The 19,919-nt window shown below is 44.0% G+C and overlaps 1 protein-coding gene across 1 annotated transcript in view; it reads left to right on the top strand.

Moving 5' to 3' along the window:
* LOC147891880 (uncharacterized) overlaps positions 1-19,280 on the top strand; it is a 58,366-nt gene extending 39,086 nt beyond the window's left edge. Inside the window, exons 3-5 of the mRNA XM_087388527.1 lie at positions 6,097-7,383; positions 15,039-15,262; positions 18,863-19,280. Coding sequence (XP_087244653.1) covers positions 6,097-7,383; positions 15,039-15,262; positions 18,863-19,250 — 1,899 coding nt within the window. The 3' untranslated portion in view covers positions 19,251-19,280. The remainder of the gene's footprint in view (positions 1-6,096; positions 7,384-15,038; positions 15,263-18,862) is intronic.
* Positions 19,281-19,919: the final 639 nt, after the last annotated feature.

Here is a 19,919-nt window from a genome sequence, read left to right on the forward strand (position 1 = left end):
GCCTTATCCTGGAGGTGAAGGAGAGTAGAAGGTGTGCTGCAGATTGAGCTCTCAAGGGCTGAACCTTGGCTGTCTCTCAGGGCAGCAAGCTGTTGTGATTTGGATGGAGAGTCTACTTTCGCTCGAGGTGGAGCACGTGGGCTCAAGTCTAGAGATATCCAGCAGATAGTAGAAGGACGTGGTGGTAAGATCAAAGGACCACGCTTTAGTGGGACTTTGGATATATCTCTCTTTGTATCGTGTCCATAGTTTTGGATGGAAATATATTCTTTTGGTAGCTTCTATGTGTGGTTGGATCATTGTCTATTGATGAGTCTGCACATCTATTTGAAGCACATAAGTTTAAGAAGTTTGTGATTCCACACCTCACACACATTGTGTGAGCTCCTGGGCTATCCTATCATTCTTCCACAGTGCGTACCCTCTGTTGTCGATTTCTAACAGGTGGCAGCTGTACAACAGGCCTGGGGCATGCACAGACCTCGCGAGTCGTAGCTCCTTGGATCTGTCCATAGCAGTCACAGGCTGAAGGCGGCCTAGAACGGGCTCGGTACACCCCAACACCTGCTTTGTACACCCCTGCATGCGTGCTGCATTGGGCAGCCATCATGGTGATCCCCCTCTACCTCTCTTGGGCGGGCAAACCCACAAGCAAGGCCCTCACTCTCCCTCACATGGGCAAACCCACAAGCAAGGCCCTCACTCTCCCTCACATGGGCGGGCAGACCCACAACCAAGGCCCTCACTTAGAGATATAGGATATGCACTCTAACACTCCCTCTCAGCTCCTGAATCATGGATCATCCTGAGGGAGATGGTCTCCAAGCAGTTGCTATGCTAAGGGCTTGGTGAAGAGGTACACCTTGTTGTCCTCTATCTTGCAGTAGGTAAGCTCGATCACAACAGCAAGCACCTCTTCTAGACATAATGGTACTGGATCTCAATATGCTTGGTTCGAGCATGGGACACCCGGTTTGGAGCAAGTGCAATATAACTTTGATTGTCACTTTAAATGATGGTTGGGGATGTTTGCGGGAACTCAATCCTCCCAAGTAATGGTGGAGCCAAACGGCCTCACAAGTAGTGGAACAAGCAGCATAGTACTCAGCCTCGGTCGAAGACAAGGCTACAACGCGTTGCCTTTTACTCCAAGTGATAGCTACTGAGCCGAGGGTAAAACAATAACCAGTGGCCAAATGACGAGTGTCTAACTCTCCTCCCCAGTCTAAATCTCTCTAGCCTAGTAGCTGTATCTTGGACTGTTGCCCTGACTTATAGAATAACCCTTGATTGCAAAAACCTTGAAGATACCTTAGGATACACACACCAACATCCTAGTGAGTCTTCTTAGGTGTCTGCATGAGCAAACTTAGTAGATCAATGGAGTAACACAGATCCAAACTGATATTAAGGAGCCAAATCAATGATCTGATCAATTGTTGATGCTTGCTTGAATCACTGCTCACTAGGGTCATACTTAGATAGTTTGGTACTGGGGTCCATGGGTGATGAGATGGCACGATACACTGTCATGTGAAAAGATTCTAGATGCTCCCGTGTGTAACGCTTTTGTCTATGGGACAAAACGCACACCAAAAGGATAAACACCAAACTTCAGTTATAGACATAGAGTCTCTTGGGAGTGTGTATAGCACTCACAAAGTTATTATAGGCTAACTACAGTCTGCTATAAAAGATAATCAGCTTGCATTACATTAGTTTAAGACTGAGAGTCTTTAGGTTTGGATTTGAAATCTTTGACTAGTGCTTTTCCATCCCTGTAAAGTGCCCATTTCCCTTCCTTTCGAGCATCCTTCACTGTAGGCCATCTTCTGGTGGTTCTAGTGATGCCCTATAGGCCATGGTATGTGCCTTGTAGGCATAAGTGTAGGCACTTGTAGTGTTAGTGCCTTTTAGGCCACATAGGACACTTAGTCCTATGTGACACCTAGGACACTTAGTCCTAGGTCTAGGTACAAGTACCTTGTACTTGTATCTTTTCATTATCTAAGTTTGACGTGACTGCTAAACTATCGTACGACTCTTTGCTACCTGCACTCTCTCTCTCTTTTGCGATCGTCCCTTCAGTGGTATCAGCGCGGGTATTGCTTTTGTCTTTCAGCTCTCCTCAGCCCCCTGAGTCCTCCATTGCTCATTGGGAGTCTGTTGCTCTGCTGGTCGTCACATCTCCAGCCTGTTCGAGGATCTTCAACTGCTGTCTAAGGCTTCCACAGCCATTTTTGTCACCATAACTTACCTTATTGCTGCTTTCCAGCAGAGGCGACTACTTCTAGGCCATGCTGCAGCTTTTTCGAGGTCTCCTACAGCACCCGTGGCCATCAGTCGCCATTTTTTGTGTTGCAAATCCAAGCGCACAGCTTTCGCAACCTCATACAGATCTCAGATCTAACTGCATTCCCTTCCGTACAGTCGTACAGGCGTACGGAAGGTCTGGTACCTGTTCAGTACTGCATTCAGTACTTACGCCGTACAGCCCGTACGTGAGCAGACGTACAGATCTGTATCTGCATCGCTGTACAACAGATACGGACTGTGACTTCGTACATTTCCGCACTTGACACGCCGTACCTACACGTGGGAATGTACCTGCTCCGTACAGTTTTCATACAACATACCAGCACTATACCTGATCAGTACAACGTACTTGCCTCGTTACTGCATCCGTACATCCATACGTTGGATTCAGTCACCTGCTCCGTAAAACCATCGTACAGCCGTACAATTTGCTCCGTACGTTCTTCCGTACGGTTTCACCTACAGATCAGCCGTCAACAACTTGTGCAATTTGGGGCTTTTGCAGGACATTGGCAAATTGGGGGCTTTCAGTTCTTTTCACCTCCTTTGGTTGCAATTTCTTGCAAGAATATTGGAGTTTTGGGATTTGGTTTGCAATTTCTTGTTTAGATTGCAGTACATTGGGTCAGATTGCAGGATATTAAGTTACATTTGCAGGACATTGAGTCAGATTTGCATACATTGGGTTACATTTGCAAAAATTTCAGCAAAATTTGGGGCTTTTCTGCATTTGCCCTCTTTTTGGCCTATTTGCCCTCAATAAATTTGGGGCTTTTGCCAAATTTGCTGTTTTTGCAGTGAACATTGCCTGTCACAGTCACATTTGGGTTAGATCTGCATTTGCCCTTTGATTTGGGTCTGAAATTTGCAGATATTTGCTGTCATTTTTGGGACAGCCAGCTTTTTGCAGTGATAGCCTTGAGGCTTTTGGGTTTTTCAGGTTTTTTTCAGGGTATCACATTTGCTATGGCTGGGAACAATCAAGATTTATTTGGAGTTCTTCGTGAAGATGATAAGTTGGATGGCACCAACTATCCGATGTGGTCTTATCTCATGAAACATATTTTTGTTGCAAAGCATTTCTGGAATATTGTTTCTAGGGCTGATCTGAGGCCAGCCAATGCTACAGTGGTTGCCTCTACTGTTGGTCCTTCTGCAGGGATACTCCTCCTGATGTCTCTTCCTCTAGCACTCCTGCTGCTGCTCTTCCAACTCAAGAACAGTCAAGATGGGATGCAAGAGATGCAAATGCACATTCATGCATTGCTTTATCATGCAAGAGAATCATTATTCCACACATCTGGTCCTGCAGGACAGCAAAGGATGCTTGGGATAAATTGGCTTCTCTCTATCAGATTCGCAATGAAGCTCGTGTTGCATATTTGAGAAGGCAATTACAGGAAGTCAATATGAACACCTTATGAAGCATGGAAAGGCAGGAAGCCTTCACTTTCACACATGAGAGTTTTTGGGTCTCTTGCATATGTTCATGTACCATCTCAGCTGAGACACAAGCTTGATGACAAGGCAATCAAATGCATATTTATTGGTTACAGCTAGGAGAGCAGAGGGTATCGGTTATATCAACCAAATATTGGGAAGATTATTGTCAGTAGAGATGTAATCTTTGTTGAACATTCAGCTTCTCCTCTTGTGGACTGCAAAGCAAAGCCAGATGTTGACATGTTTGATGCCTTTGAATCTTGGTTACCTCTGCCATCATCAGAAGAGGATTTTGACCAGCAACATGAGCTTCCTGCAGGCCCTCCACCAAGCAATAATCAGCCACTACCTCATGCTGATTTGCAGGAAGAAGTCTATGTCACACAACCTCTTGGCTTTGAGGTTGTTAATTCTGAAAATAAGGTATGCCGACTTAGAAAAGCCCCAGGGCATGGTATGCCAAAATTCATGCACACTTACTATCCCTTGGTTTTCAGAATAGTCCCACAGAACCCACTCTTTATGTCCGTGGGAGTGGATCTGATTTTTTAGTGCTGATTTTATATGTGGATGATATGCTCATCACAGGCCCAGATACTCAGCAAATTGCAGCTTTCAAGGCTGATTTGCAGTAGATTTTTGACATGTCAGACATGGGACGGCTCCATTATTATTTGGGCATTCAGTTTGCTCATGTTGAGGGGGGTATCATGATGTCTCAGTCCAAGTATATTGGACAACTCCTTGATCGTTTTCAGTTTGAGGATTGCAAGCCAATCTCTACTCCAGTGGACCTTGGCTTCAAATTCTCAGCTCATGATGGGAGCCCACCATGTGATATCACTCTTTATCAGCAGGCTGTTGGATGCCTTATTTATTTATGTCACACCAGACCTGACTTGCAGTATGCAGTATCTCAGCTCAGCAGATTCATGCACATGCCCAGTTCACAGCATCGGCAGGCAGTGAAGAGAGTCTTCAGATATCTCAAAGGCACTCAGGATTTAGCCCTCTTCTAATCAGGGTTCACTTACCATGCATGCTTACACGGATAGTGACTGGGCAGGATGTTCCGACACCAAAGTGTCACATACTGGCAATTGTTTTTTGCTTGGCAATTCATGTATCTCTTGGCCCAGCAAGAAGCAACCAACAGTTGCCACGTCTAGTTGTGAGGTTGAATATAGGGCAGCTTTCACCGCTACAGTAGAGTGTGTTTGGCTTCGTCAGTTACTTACAGATCTTGGTATTTGCCAGACATCCTCCACTATTGTCTACACTAACAGCTAGAGTGCTTTGGCCATTGCGCGTAACCCAGTGTTTCATGTGCATACCAAGCATATTGAAGTTCACTATCATTATGTTCGGGAGCGGTTGTCAACAGGAGACATAGAGTTGTCCTATCTTCCCATAGAGGACAACATAGTTGATATGTTTACAAAGGCACTTCCTCGTCCCAAGTTCGAAGTCTTCCGACTGGCTTTACACTTGGTTCCCTTTGTTACATGATCTAACATCCCTTGTACATTCGTAGGTGGCTATATCCTTTTGGATGAACATGTGCCACCATGACCAGAAACTACCAGGTATTATGAGACGTTTCCAGAGTACTTCAGCCCATCCCATGGAGGGGGGTTTGTAGGCCATCTTCTGGTGGTTCTAGTGATGCCCTATAGGCCATGGTATGTGCCTTGTAGGCATAAGTGTAGGCACTTGTAGTGTTAGTGCCTTTTAGGCCACATAGGACACTTAGTCCTATGTGACACCTAGGACACTTAGTCCTAGGTCTAGGTACAAGTACCTGGTACTTGCATCTTTTCATTATCTAAGTTTGACGTAACTGCTGAACTATCATACGACTCTTTGCTACCTGCACTCTCTCTCTTTTGCGATTGTCCCTTCATTCACTTTGGTCAATTGAGTGGCCTTCAGTTTGAGCTGAGTTGGGGTGAAGGCCTCCGCTATCCATATTTTAGTACTTTTCAACTTATTGGTTTGCTTGAGAATCTTGCTTCTTCTCATCTTGTCTTGGAAGCATACTTTTGGCTTGTATCCCCTCTTGCAAGACAGCTATTACATCTTCAGCTTCCCACTGTATTTGTGGATGATATTTTCCAGTTTTTCCTTTTTCCTTCCTTCAAACCAGCCTTCTGGTAGCCCCCCTATACGTATGAATCGTGCATTAACCACCGTCTTTTCCTGTTCTTGTACTTCTGCATATACATCCGATGTGTTGATTTTAGTGTCCAATGTTGCTGTAATTTCTTGGGGGGGGGGGGAGAGAGAGAGAGAGAGAGAGAGAGAGAGACACTGACAAAGAGATTTGGGAGATCACAGGTTTTTATGGATGAGATTTTACTTCAACCAGGTTTAGCTGATGCCTTTTCTGATCATGGCATGGATACTGAACTCTTTACACCATTCATGGGAGGCTCTTCTCAGGGGAGCCGTTTGCTGTTTTCCATGGAAGCAGCTGTAGCACATTTGATTCTCTCATTTTCAAGGTTCGGTCGCAGTACATTTCAGTCTTCCAAGTTTGAAACCATGGCCAATTTTGGCTCAAGTTTGAGTTTACCTGCAGCTGTTATGCTGTTTGATGCTTCAGTGGCTGATGCTGTCCGATTGCCACGTTCGTTACTTGTACATATTATCTCTCTCCTTGCAAGATCGTTAAATGGTGAATCATGTTTAGTCCTAGAGTTTCCTGGAGACATGGTTCTTGGTTTAGCTGCATCAGTTCTGGAAAGTGCAATGAAGCTCTACTCCAGACTATGGACATCCTTGTCCCCACGTGCAATTTGCAATGAGTTTGACTGCAGCAGACTGGTTAATTGCAAATCTGATTCTTCTATCAATAAGCTCTCTGGATTATGCACTGGAGGCAGCACACACAAAGATTCTGGATTTGAAGTACTGTTGAATGAAAGAGAATCTTCAAAGGCAGAGCATGTTTCATTTCCAGAAAGTTTGTCAACACACACACCTCAATGTTCTGTGTGTGAGAAAGGTGCAACTGAAGTGGGGGGATGGAGGTTGGAGGGTTCCTGTCAAAGCTTTGAGCTCTTTTGCTTTGGTAAACCAAGGGAAGATGTTTGCAGTAGTCAGAATCAAGAGGATATTCTATCTTCACACAGCAATTCTTCTCCTTTAGTATGTTCAGGTCATCTATCAAATATATCACTGCTGGTTTCTACATTGCAATTAATTAGTGCTTCTTTATATAGACTCGTTATAGAGGCTGAGAAACGTGATTCAAGCTTACAAGCAGTACCTCTGTCAGAAAGTGGCACTCAATGTATGTCAAATGGAGGCTACACTGTCTCAATATATATGGATTTTGCAAGAGAAGCCTTAAAATTGTTCTCTTCAAAGGACAGGGAAGAAATATATAGCAAGCTGAAGGTGGAATGGCCATTTGGAATATTTTTTCATGAAACAGATGACGTAATTGAACATGCTTTTAAATATTTCATCGAGAAACTTCAATTTGGAATAGAGCAGGGTGCCCCGAATGTGTTATGCATGGCATATTGGCATGTTTTGAAGTCTTTGACAAGTCTTCTTATTTTTACTCATCGAAGAAGAAAAGCATTAAATACAGGACAGCACACGCCATTGTGCATGGTAAGCTTTGAAAACATTTATCATGTTGAAAACTGGAACATCACAATTTATACCAAACAAATGTGTCACCTGTTCTGTGCATTATTGATGTTTAAGTATTGGAGAATTAATACACAACTAGAGAGTGCAAATACAGCTGCTCCTCTCTGCTTCCTCACATTGCATGAGTCGGTTCCTCTCCTCTTCCTTCCTCCCTTGTGCCCCTGCCATCGTGGATCCCATTCTCCACTCACTTGTTTCCCCTTTGTGACAGCTCCTTGCTGCCTCTTTCCTTTTTGTCCTCTTACCTGCGGCTGTTCTTCTCTTCACCAAAAGATCCTCCTATCATTGGAAGCTTCTTGTTGCTCCCTGCCTCTCCTCCCATCTCCTTTTAGCTTCTCCCCCATTCTTTTGGCTGCTAGCCGCCTGCACAGCCATTTGTTTTCTTTTACCATCCTATTTCTGAGTGCTTTCTTTCCACTGGCTTCTTTATTATTTGTTCTTGGTGTCCCTTCCCCTTCCCTTTCTCTTTCCATCCTTTTCTTTTCCTTTTTTCCCCCCCTTCCTTCCCCCCCATGCCCTATTCCTTTTATTATCTTCATTTCTTTCTCTTCTTGTCCACTGCTAGAAAATCCATTTCTCTCTACCTGGCATCAGCTCATGCAGATCTATGGCGTTGTTCATTGGAATGTTGTCTTATACACCCTAGACAATGAAATTTTAATTGCATTCTCCCACTTTCTGTGTTATCTTTGTGATACCAATGACTTTTGATCAAATTGTAAACTGGATCTCTGTATCAAACAATGGAATGTGGTGGTGGCGGCGGACATAATCATCTATTGTCATATTGGCTTGCTCTAGAGAGGTATATAGTTGGCTTAAAAGGCCATCATTATTTTCTTTGAGACACCTTAGGGCTTTGGGTGTAGAGACAACTTTACTTCCATCTTGCAACTAGGGAGGAGGCCATTAACATTTGGTATTTAAAAGTCTTGAAAATGGTCGGATGAAAGTTTCAAGTCCGTATGAGTGTTGATAAAGCCCCGGGACAGCAAGAACTGATGTATCTCATGATACCATGCACGAGGCGCTTGCTTCAGCCCATACAAGGATTTCCTAAGCTTGCATACCTTGTGCTCTTGTCCCTGAACAACAAAACCCTGGGGCTGATGCACATAGGCCTCCTCCTTGAGATCCCTATTGAAGAAGGCGGTCTTGACATCCATCTGGTACACAGACCAACCATAAAGCGCAGCAAGAGAGGTGACAAAGCGAATGGTAGTCATCTTGGCCACCGCAACAAAAGTCTCCTCATAATCTATCTCCTCTTCTTGTGCATACCCCTTGGCAACGCATTAACCAAGTCCCATGTAGCATTCTTCTGAATGGATCTAATCTTAGCTTCCATGGCTTTTTGCCATGCCGGATTTTCCCGAGCATCCTAAAAGTGCTGAGGCTCAGTTTCAGCTTCCATCACTTGGGTCATGAGATGGTGAAGCATTGGCATTTTCAGCTGGTACCACATAATTACTACTTGTGCCTTGCCTCTTTTTCTCATTGGGAATCCTTTTCTGGCACTCTGCAATGTGATGACCAGGCTTCTTGCAATAATTGCATTTGCCTTTCTTGAACTTTGCACCTTAATCTGCATACCTTGCATTTTTGTTTGCATTCCCCTCCTTCCAAGGCTGATAAGCATGGCTGGTATGTTTTTGAAATTTACCCTTTCCATGAGTGGAGCAGCCCGGAGCATGATGTCAAGGAAGTAACAAACGTATTATATGAGGGTCCCAGACTATTGAAGGTGATAGAGACCAATTTCTTTGTCTTCTATATCCTCATCAATAGCTGCGAACTCATCCCAAATGTCAGTAATCTTTGCAATATGAGCTGAAATAGTCTGACCTTCCTGCATGGACAAGTCATTAAGCTTATTGTGCAAGGCAATGCTTCTTGCTTCATTCTTCACATTCCACATACTTTTCACTCTATCCCAAGCTACCTTTGAAGTCTTGCAAGACTTGATACTGGATTTATTGTGTGTCTTCACAGACAATGCAATCAAAGACACCGCTTGGGCATCCCTGCGATCAAGCCTCTTCTGGCTCTCCATGGGAGCGGTAGTAGAAGACTGAGTGGTAGTGCCAAAAGTGGAAGATGCAATAATGCTAGATCTTGCAGGTCTAGCCTCATCACCATTCACAATGTCCCATAAGCCCTTTCCAACCAGATATTCTTGAGTGTAAACGACCACAAAGCATAGTTGGTCCATCCAACTTATTTGCCTCAGTCATGGTACCAAAATTCTCATTGAGAGACATGATTGCAAGCTCAAGAATAACTGCCAAGTGTACCTGCAAAGGAAAAGACAGCAAATGGACAACTGAAAGACCATTGACTGCTATGCAATCATTGCAATGGCATTCACTAACAGTGGCTGCTCTGGAAAAGCAATAAATCTGCCCCAAAAATTCTGCTCAAACCTCAATTCCTTCTGAAATACAAAATGCAATCAAGCACTATTTTTCTGCCCCAAAAAGTTGTCCTCAACCACAGCCAAACATTGGCTCAAATGCAATGTATTTCTGCCCCAAAAAATCAGCTTGAATCTCAGCCAAACAATGGCTCACAATGCAATAGCAAACTCGTGCTCAATAGGCATCCAAAAGTACATCAACTTACAGCCAACACTTGACTTCAAAAATGTACAACACCTAAGCAATGATTTGCACTCAATGTGTAGCCAAAAAGTTGTCCCGAATGCACTGACACCTGTGCAATGCAATTTGCAAGACACCTGCGCAAATGAGCTGAAGCAAGGATCTCGAGCTGGAGCAGGAGCAAAAGTCGAACCACCAGGCTGAATCTGGAGTTGGAGATGCGAATGGCGAGCTGGAGTGGCAATGGGCAGCAATGTCGAGGTGTATGGGTGTACGGATGGCGAGGCAGTGCACAAAGCTGTTTGCAGGTGCAATGTACGGAAACCAGTCAAAATCAGCAAATATTGCTGGTATCTTTTGATCTGTTGGTCAGAATGAAATTCTGAGAGCACGGACACCTCAGAAAGGTAAAACCTAGTATGAGTGGTCAAAACTCCTCCGGGTTGCCCGACGCAACTATAGAACTTTCGGTATTTAAAATTGCCTGAAAAAATGTGCGTACGACGCAAAACAAAGTCACCGAGCTGAGGAGTGCTTCGTGGTGCAAAATCTCACAACATAACTGAAGCTCGAGATCTCACGAAGCTAGTGGGAGCTCAAGACATCGAAAAGAGAAGTTGACCAGTAAGAACTAACTTCTTCTCCACGACTGAAGTGCAACATGAGCACGCGGGAGAACAGGGAAGCAAGTGACAGGGCTGGAAGGACTAGCTCTGTACCACATGTAGGGACAAGAATAGAGGAGAGTTGTGAACTCAAGAGAACAAGAAGTGAACACAAGTGAACTCCAACTGAAATGTTTAACCGAATGAAGTACAAGTACTTGGTATATATAGTCCACGTACTAGAGCACACAAAAACTCTAAAATAGACTAAGTCCTCTTCTATCCTACACCACCATATCATTGTATATATCTCTACAAAGTGAGGCCCCAATGGCCCCCTTTTATTGGGGTTGGTAGCCCTCCATTTAGGCCGAGCTGGTAGGGGATTTGGGCTGACCCAACATCCTCCCCCCCCTTAGACCTGCTGGGTTGTGAATTCCCCCCTGGTGGGGGCACACACTTAGAGGGATGGCTGGCCCTGCTTGGCGACATGGCTGGCTGCCACTGGCCTATGCTCCTCCAGCCCTAAGGTGACCTGAGCTAGGGTCTTCTGGCCCTCCAAACCTGTCCAAAACCAGGCGCCTTCCATTGCTCTGTTCTGCCCCCGTAGGATCTCCTGCAAACAGCTCTGTACACAGCCATGCAGACATCGTCGCTCGCAATGATTCTAGCCTGTAATTTTTGCACAGATCTGCTCTCTCCAATCATGGACAGCCATGTGGCATAGCCTTGCCAAATCTGCCTTCCAGGTGATGCTCCATCTGCCCACATGGCAGTGAAAGTGCTGCCCATGTGGCAGCCATGTCATCCTATGGTCCACCCCCCCTTTGCCCTCCTCATATGGGGGCTTACAGATTGGGATGTGACCAACCCTATTTCAACATGATCGGCAATGGCCATTGAGTGTGGTTTCATATCCTATCAAGAAGAAGAATCCAAAAGTTGAGCCCAAGGAAAACCTATGTTCCATTGATTAGAGAGGGTTGGGACTTTAATGTGGGGGCAAACCAATGCTCCATTGGTTTGGAAGGGTTAGACTTCAATGAGGAGCCACGTGGCAATTCCCCATGCAAGCCTACCTTTCCTCTACCCTTCTCCCAAGCAAAAATGTATGGATTTGATGTTTTATCTGCTCTCGTTTTGCACGTATCCTGAGGTGATTGTATAGAATTTGAGCTTTGTTTTATCACATTTTCCAAGACGGGTTGCTGGCACACATTCCAAGGCGCCTTCTCCTTAGTGTACTGACTCCTTCTACTTGTTGTACGGACCTTTCTACAAGCTGTATGGACCTTTCTACAAGTTGAAGGCTTTCCAAGGAGAGGTGCTAGAAGACATGCTTGATGAACAACACAGTAGAAGAGGGATTCTTGAACAAATGGCAAAACCACAAGAGAGGCCCTGTCTTCAGGCACGAGGCAGCAACAAAGTAAAATTACACAACGATCGCAGTAGACACGTGATGGCTAAGCTATATGGTATAATCTTGAAGCTAAGAATCAGCAAATGGGCAGAAGACCATGATGGTAGATCACTAGCATAGACAAGGTTTAGGTCAAAACCATTCATCGCTAATTATGTAATCACAACAAGACAATAAGAAGAAAGAGAAAACACAATGTGCACAGTGCTCTATTGTGATTTCATATCATAACAAAATATTTTGGAATGGTCCCTAAGAGCTGACATAAGACACACCAACATATGTGAGGATATTAGCTGCTAGTGAAGCAACTTCCATATGATTAGACTTGAGGAAAAAACAGGGCTTCCTTAAATTCTAGAGGCATCCCTTATTGTGTAGATTGCAGACCTGGCAGTACAAAAGGGATACGAAAGGGAAAGCAGGTAACGATTGCCCTTATTATTTGCCCCCCTTCTCCATGGTGAATGCAATTGAGTGATGTCCTTGAGTGCTGTGCTATTTCAACATCAAATAATGAGGCTGGATACTGTACAATACCAAGCAGCTTGGGTCTGTTTCAACACATCCTCCTCCAGACATATTCGCAATCTTTATCCTTGGAACTTGTATAATGAAAACCTTGTGGCTGCTCCACATAGCTCTCCCCCAACTGCTCCCATTCCAAAAGCTCTTTTTCATAACGTCCTATGCACACACCTCTCATTCCAGATCATCACATATCTAGAGAGGGTCCAAGGGTATGGCGAGACTGAGACGGCGGGGCGGTACTCACAGGCCACCAAATCGTTTCCATAAACTAGACATGTCAATTGACCATCTCCCTCCATATCAGTACTCCCGAAATGCGCCTACCTTCCATCTAACAAGACGAGGTCCATCAGGTTATTAGAGATGATTTGTGGTAGGTTTACATACAAAAGGCAAGATGCCTTTCTACAGAGCGAATTTTCTCGATCTGATTAAGCACGGTTTCATTCAGTCGCCGAGGTAATTGAAACCGGCCTTCAGTAAACTAAAGGGCAGTAAACTGTAACTAGCTTAGCATCCATGTCATTTACAGCCACATTGCATATCACTTAGAAACAAATTTGAAAAAGAAACTGGATGGAGGCTAGAGTGCCTTGCTCAATGAACTCAAACACGAGACACCACACCGGCCCCAAATACCTTGGCGCCCCTTCTGGTATTTATTTAATTCCTTTGGCAATGGAAAATAGTGTTCTTACACCAAGGGCTCACCCTTGCACTCTGCTATAGTAGTCCACTGCAAAAGCCAACACTTGGCATTCAAAATGCATCCAATTCTAGTGCACCCACTACCACCCAACTGCCAGGCAAGGCGAAGGCATCTTCTCACAACTGTGTCCAACCAAGAGTGGCAATGCATTCCACAAGTCCAAAACAAATGCTCAAACAGCCACAAGGCTTGAAATGCATCCAAGCTGTCCCTCTAAGGGTTTGGCAATCCCACAATCCACTAACCGGCCTCTCAAGGTGGCAATGCATCAATACAGTTCTCACACTGGGCAAATGACCTCAATACAAGAAGAATTCCAATACACTGCTCGTCTGGCTCCAGTCTAGTTACACCCTCTGTAATTGGGTGTCCATTCATAGCCTGAATGGCCAAGAACGGGCTTCCAACAACAAAGAGCAATAATAAACTTCAAAAAGGACAAATGAACTCCAAAAGGAAGTCAGAAAAACCACACCTGTTGTCCATGGAAGAGGGGCAAGCTCAGTCTTGTAACTATCCTCTGTCGAGGCCCACAGGGGTGTAGAATTGGCTTCCAATCAAGGGGAAAAGAGAGAGAAAGTAAAGATTTTGAGAGTGTGAAAACTCTTTTTTTAAAAACCCTTCTGATTTCAGTATTTCTGCGAGTAACCCTGAGGATGAAATGCTTTTCCATTGGCAAGCTTCTTCACACCCTTTTCAATAATGTCTACCAGTATGATTCTATCTTTGGTAGGATGTCCACTATTTTGTCTCGTTATTGTGCTACCATATCTGTCCAAATTCATTCCCCGTGTCTGAAAATATCCTTTCATGGAGATGAAGAAATTTTTAGGGTCTTTGTTGAGCTGCGGCTAATGCTCTATATGCTTCTTTGCATTCTATGTTGTACCAGATGTTGCATGGCATTCCCTTGCTTTTGCCTTTACTCTCTTTAAGACATGTTTGCCCAATCCTAAAGGCGCTGATCATGGGGAAAAAGACAAACAGCTGGCTGTCAGAAACAACCAGCCTGTTTTCAGAGAACAGATAGATAGTTCTTTCTGATAAGATCGAAGCACTTCGCATGAATATAGAACTCTTTTTACTTGGTTGAGTGCTGGTTTACGAGGTAATCAACCATACTAGATACCTAATGGGTTGTGTGTATCTACATTTACGTATCACAAAATATTCTACTTTGTTGCATACATGTAGGCTACAATGATCTTGGTTTCTGGGTCAAGTATTGCATGTATCGAAGATGATAGCCATCAATGGTACCATTTTCATGAGTATGTGCTTATAACTAATCTTGTGAGCATGTCTCTTGTCGAAAATGCTACCATAGAGGCTGTGTATACCCATATACTCTAAAGGTTTGATGGTCTTATCCACGAGTATTCAAACCTTTCAATCCTTACTACGTATGTCACTTAATGAATGTGTTGGGATACTTCTAATAGGATTGTGGCCATCCCTACTAGTGGCATGGGGTAGGAGTTCGAAATTTGATTCAAAGTCTTCTATTATGGATCTTTTTTTCATGTTGTCAGCTCTCTTGCAATATTTCTTGGTGAGTTGTGTAGCGGAAGACTGTCATCCATTATGGACCCTTTTACTCCATTGGTTCCTATATTCTTGGTGGGTTTCCAACTATCTATAGCGATGATGATTTGTTTTTTGGGATCTCTTCACCTCATATGAGAGAGAGAGAGAGAGAGAGAGAGAATTCTAATCTGCAATAATTTATTGTTTTCTTGATCAAGCCACAGGATATGCAAACTAGTTTCTCCGATGCTATCAACAAGGAAGCAAACAAGGAGGAAATCTTGGAGAAGTCACTTGTTTCTGACGTTCAACATGATCATAACGAAATTATTTTTGGTAGTCAATATGATCAAAATGAGTTCATGTCTTCAACACGGGTGATAACAAGGATGTATAAACGCATGCACAATCGAATTGTATTAGAGCAAACAGAAGAAATCAGGCAAGTAGAGTTCAATTTTTGTTAACATGTCAAGAAAAGAGGAAAAATACATACTTCATATCTCCTTGCACATGGTAGGTTTTATGTAAAAGACACTCTCAATAAATTTCATAAGCCTTGTATGTGAGTTAAATACATTGGATTGTACGTATGGGAAAGCAGTTAACACTTTTTTGCTATATTTGGAGCCTCCTGTGTACCAGCACTGCTCATCTCCTTCAGCTGTAAGATGCATGTATGATGAGACGGCCATCCATAGTAGTCTCCCTTGGATTGCATTTGTCCAGCTGAGATGTCTAACTTGATCCAAGTAGGTGATAATCTGGAATGACGGATCTGTGTAGAGGGGTCTTGCTGCAAAGTCGGCTAAGATGGTGTCGTGTGGAGTACATCTCTTCACCTGGATTATGTGGGAAAGCATCATGGCTTGTAGCCTCTCAAAGCCAGTCCACTTATTCTCTTTGAGGTCTACTACCTCCATATAAGGCTGTTAGCCGAATTAGAAAATCCATATGTCAAAACTTGGGGCTTTATATATATCAGGAGTAGGGTCTTTCTATCGTAGACATTGGGGCCAAAATTTGGTGCTTTTCCATGCAGAATTTTGGGGCTTTTCATATGAGAATCTTTCTGTTGTAGGTTTACCAGTTTATAATTTCAGAGCTAATCTGATTCATGGGTCACACCTTCTAAAAATCTCTCAGTTTCCATGCTACAAAAATTTCATTAGTGTGCATTAATATCTGAATTCAAGAAATTTTCTATAGAATTTTAAAAGTGGTTGGTTTGCAGACAGCTCGAAAGCATTTCCAGTGCTTTTAAATATCTGCCATAGGTACTACCACATCTTCATATATTTTCTGACTCATTTTGTTGACAAGGCCATTGATGTGGCATGCTGACATTGCAGCAATATGCAACTTCTCCCTTGAACTCCTCCATTTTGGGCCATTTCGTAGCACATGGCATGGGACTTGGGAGAACCACAGGCTTTGCAGCTAGTTCATAGTTATCAACGTTGATCAGGAGGATTGCGTGGCAGAGGATCACATGCAGGTGCTAAAGCATCATTGTCCCGAGAATATAAAAAGTTTCAGGATATAGAGTTGGAGCAGCTCATAGAGCAGGAGCTACACACATGGCAGGTTGAGGTGTAGATTGGGAGGCCGTTCTTTTTTATAGAGGTGGCTGGGGATCCATCTCACAACCTAGGGAAGCCGGATTCCTTGTGGGATTCTCTACCTCTTGTCCTGGTTTGATACGATTGCATACTTGGAAGCCAGCCAGTCGCTCACTTTCTTCCTTGGACGTGCCTTCGCCTAGGCTTCTTTAGAGTGTACTTGCCCTTTTTCTTCCCCTTCCTTGTGTCCAAACGTTGGCTGAATATGGACATTTTGTACCAAGCGCTAGGTTAGGGCAAGCTTCAACCTCTCCCATGCTCACCGATCAGCGCATCAATGTGGGTCCTTGGAAATTGAACATGACGTGTGTTCTATGGGTTTTTCGCATCCTAAGGTGGGTAGACTAGGGGGTAGGGTTTGAGCCACACATGTTATCAGCGTGTAGAAAATAGCAACGTTTGCCAACATATCATACTTGCAAACGTTTGATATTACAAAAGTATGTTTAGAACTATGCCCATGCCCACGTTAAGGCGATTGGAGAAGCAAGAGCAGACCTTGGTCGTGGACCATCTCTCTATAATGTGGGCACTGCCTTGGTTAACACGAGCCTTCCACGCTCTATTCAAACACATCTCCGCTTAGAGTCTTTGGCGTCACCTCCTCGGGCAAGGAATCAGAGTCCTCCGTGATCATGTGTATCTTCGGTACTCTATCATCAATGAGTACCAAAGCCATTGTTAGCCTCCCAAAGTTGTGCCCAAAGATCACCAATGGATAAGAGGATGGATCCCTATTCCTTGGGGAGGCTTGGGGATTGGAGCATAATCGAGAATTCAGGCACATGATGTGTTGAGTCCATATCATCCGTAGTGAAACCATGGCATCAAGGGTGAAAAACACCAAGTGTGGGTCCTTGAACACAGGGCTGCAATCCACCAAGGATTGGATGATCTTCAGTGAGGTAGATGGAGGAAGACCCGTTTCCATAGATTGTGATCTCATGGATGTGGTTGCCCTCAAGTGCTAAGCTCACAAGTGTGGATGTGAGAGTGGCAGTGTGTCCAACTATTTACATATACTGTAGTTCTTGCATGGTATGCTGAAACCTACTGTTTATCCTTCGGTGAAAGAAAAATCCTGATGGTGGCGGCGTTGAGAATGCCTTTGTGGGCTCCTTTGGCCAGACCAACAAAGTCGCCCTCTAAAACTCCTCTGTAGAGCCAAACCATGTGTCCTTATGAGCAAAGCGAAAAGGAAAGCTAGAGGTGAAAAGGAAACGGAAAAGGAGGGGGGCTGTGAGGACGGAGGAAAAGCTAGGGAGAAAAGGATGTAGAGCTTCGTACTTAGCGGGCAAAAAAAGTCACTAGGAAAGACAAAAAATAAAGGGCGGGCGCGGGGGGGGGGGGGCGCAGGATGATGGGAGAAGGGGAGCAGGAGCTGAGGCTGGGATCCCCAGCAGAAATAGGACTGCCAAAAAGGTAGTGGGGCTGCCTGAGGGCATTCAAAAACCACTGCAGGGCTGTGGGCCCCGTAAGGGCCACCAACTATCTTAGGGGCACATAGAGGACGAAGGTCCTGCAGGGCTACAGTGGGCCCGAGGCCCTGTTGGTAGCTTTGGAGTTTCCCGGGCATCTCAAAGTCCAGCCGATTGGCTGGCGAGAGGCTGGGAGAGAACACAGCCAAGGTGGTGTGAAACGAGAGGAAGTGGGAACAAGAAGCAAAAAAGACAGCGCCTGTAGGCTGCTGAAACTGAGGTGAGGGGAGCTGAAGGAAAACACAGACAAGGATGGGGAAGATGAGCAGAAATGGGAGGGACAAGGTGGAAGAAAGCGCGCTTGCGGAAGGTTGAACTGGGAGTGGGGGAGCAAGAAGTGGACGCAAGGGGGATGGGAGGACTCCTACTGCCCATGATGGGTAGACAGACCCAGCGAGAAGAGGCTGGGAGTAAGCAGTGGGAGGAAGGAGAGCTGGGAAGATGAAGGACGATGGTGGAAGCGGCTAGCATGGAGGTGAGGAGCAGCTTCTTGTTTTAGGCTCCTCAATGATCTAATTGAATCAACCATATTTGATGAATTTAGTTGTGTTCGTTGTGTTCAATGATGTTCATTTTACTGAGCTCAGAAATCTTTGTTCCTGTTCTGGAGTACCGGTTTTCTTTTTCCCCCTTGTTTTTTTCCTTTCTGAAAAGTTTTGTATTGGCTTCAATATAGGAAGGTGAAATATGTTTGACCATATGCGTGTTTAATAAGGATGCTTTCATGGTTTATTGTTGATTTTTTTGTATCACTTTGTATCGGTATGGTAAGGTGATTCTGTTATTACCTTTTAATTTTGAGCTTATTTGAGGATTTGATTATTTGTTAGTATGCCATATCAAATTTGCTGTATCTTAAAGTCATTTACGCTAAAATGACATAAGACTTTGCTGCTGTGTCTAAGTTTTTGTAAAAAGTTTCCTATTATATTTGTTTTGCAGGCTAGATGAAAAGCGGGATAGGAGCATTGTAAACCCCTTGAATCTTCAGAAAAATCCAAGCATTGGGATTTACAAACCAGTTTTGCAGAAGATGGGCAATTCAAATGGCCAAAATAGCTTTTTTGAAGAAATGCTAAGGAGAGAAAAGAGGGAGGAAAATACTGACACAGAGCGTTTTGATGATTTGAAAGACTTCATAGTTTGCAAGGAGGGTAGGAATTATTCCACTTGGTTGAGATCCCACATCAGGAGGCGGAAAAGAAAACTTCGTAGGTCTTACTGGAAAAGATTGAAGGAAAAGCGAGCATTAATAGCTATCCTCTCTTGTAAGCATCAGAATGATGAGCTTTTCCAGACTCGACCTTTTCCATTCAGGAAAAGGTTGTAGCATTGCAATTGTCCCATTCCATTCATGTCTTCTGCCTCTTTAGTCCTGCTGAATGGACGTTAAATCGATAGTTTCTTTAATGTGTTGTATTCTTTGTAGCTCTTGGCAACGCTCTGTATGCAACATATCATAATTCAACATCATGTAGACACAATGGGGTTTGTTGTGTGTTACTCTTGAAGGTTCAGTTGTTAGATGCACTTTCTATTTCATTGCATCAGTTCAACTGTCAACTCAAGTTTGTTTTGAGTATCCAGAAGGAGCGGATGGCTTGCCTGGGTTGTGCATGCATTTCAACTTTACATGATGAGGAATTTATACTTCTGATTGCTTCGCAACACAACAAATATTTCCAGCTGCAACAGACCGGCACAGAAAAGAACAAGGCTTGTTTTATGCATGTTCATGGAGCAGCAATATGAAGATTTCGGAGCATTGGAGTATGATATAACGGCAGTCAGAGGTAGGAAGATTTAGGATTTGTGCAGCAAATCCTTAAAGCCTAACTCCAACATTGATAACATCAAAGTCAAAATTTTTACCATAGAAAGGCAAAACACATCAACCTTTCTCGATTAAGAAAAACAAATCAAACACACTTGTTTGCACTTGGGTTCACAAAGGGGCTAGAAGAATGGACTAACATGCATAAGCCTATGAAAACATAAT

This window comes from Dipteris shenzhenensis, chromosome 17, assembly GCF_047967505.1.
Source record: "Dipteris shenzhenensis isolate YYH24624 ecotype China chromosome 17, Dip_SZ_1.0, whole genome shotgun sequence".
NCBI lineage: Eukaryota > Viridiplantae > Streptophyta > Polypodiopsida > Gleicheniales > Dipteridaceae > Dipteris > Dipteris shenzhenensis.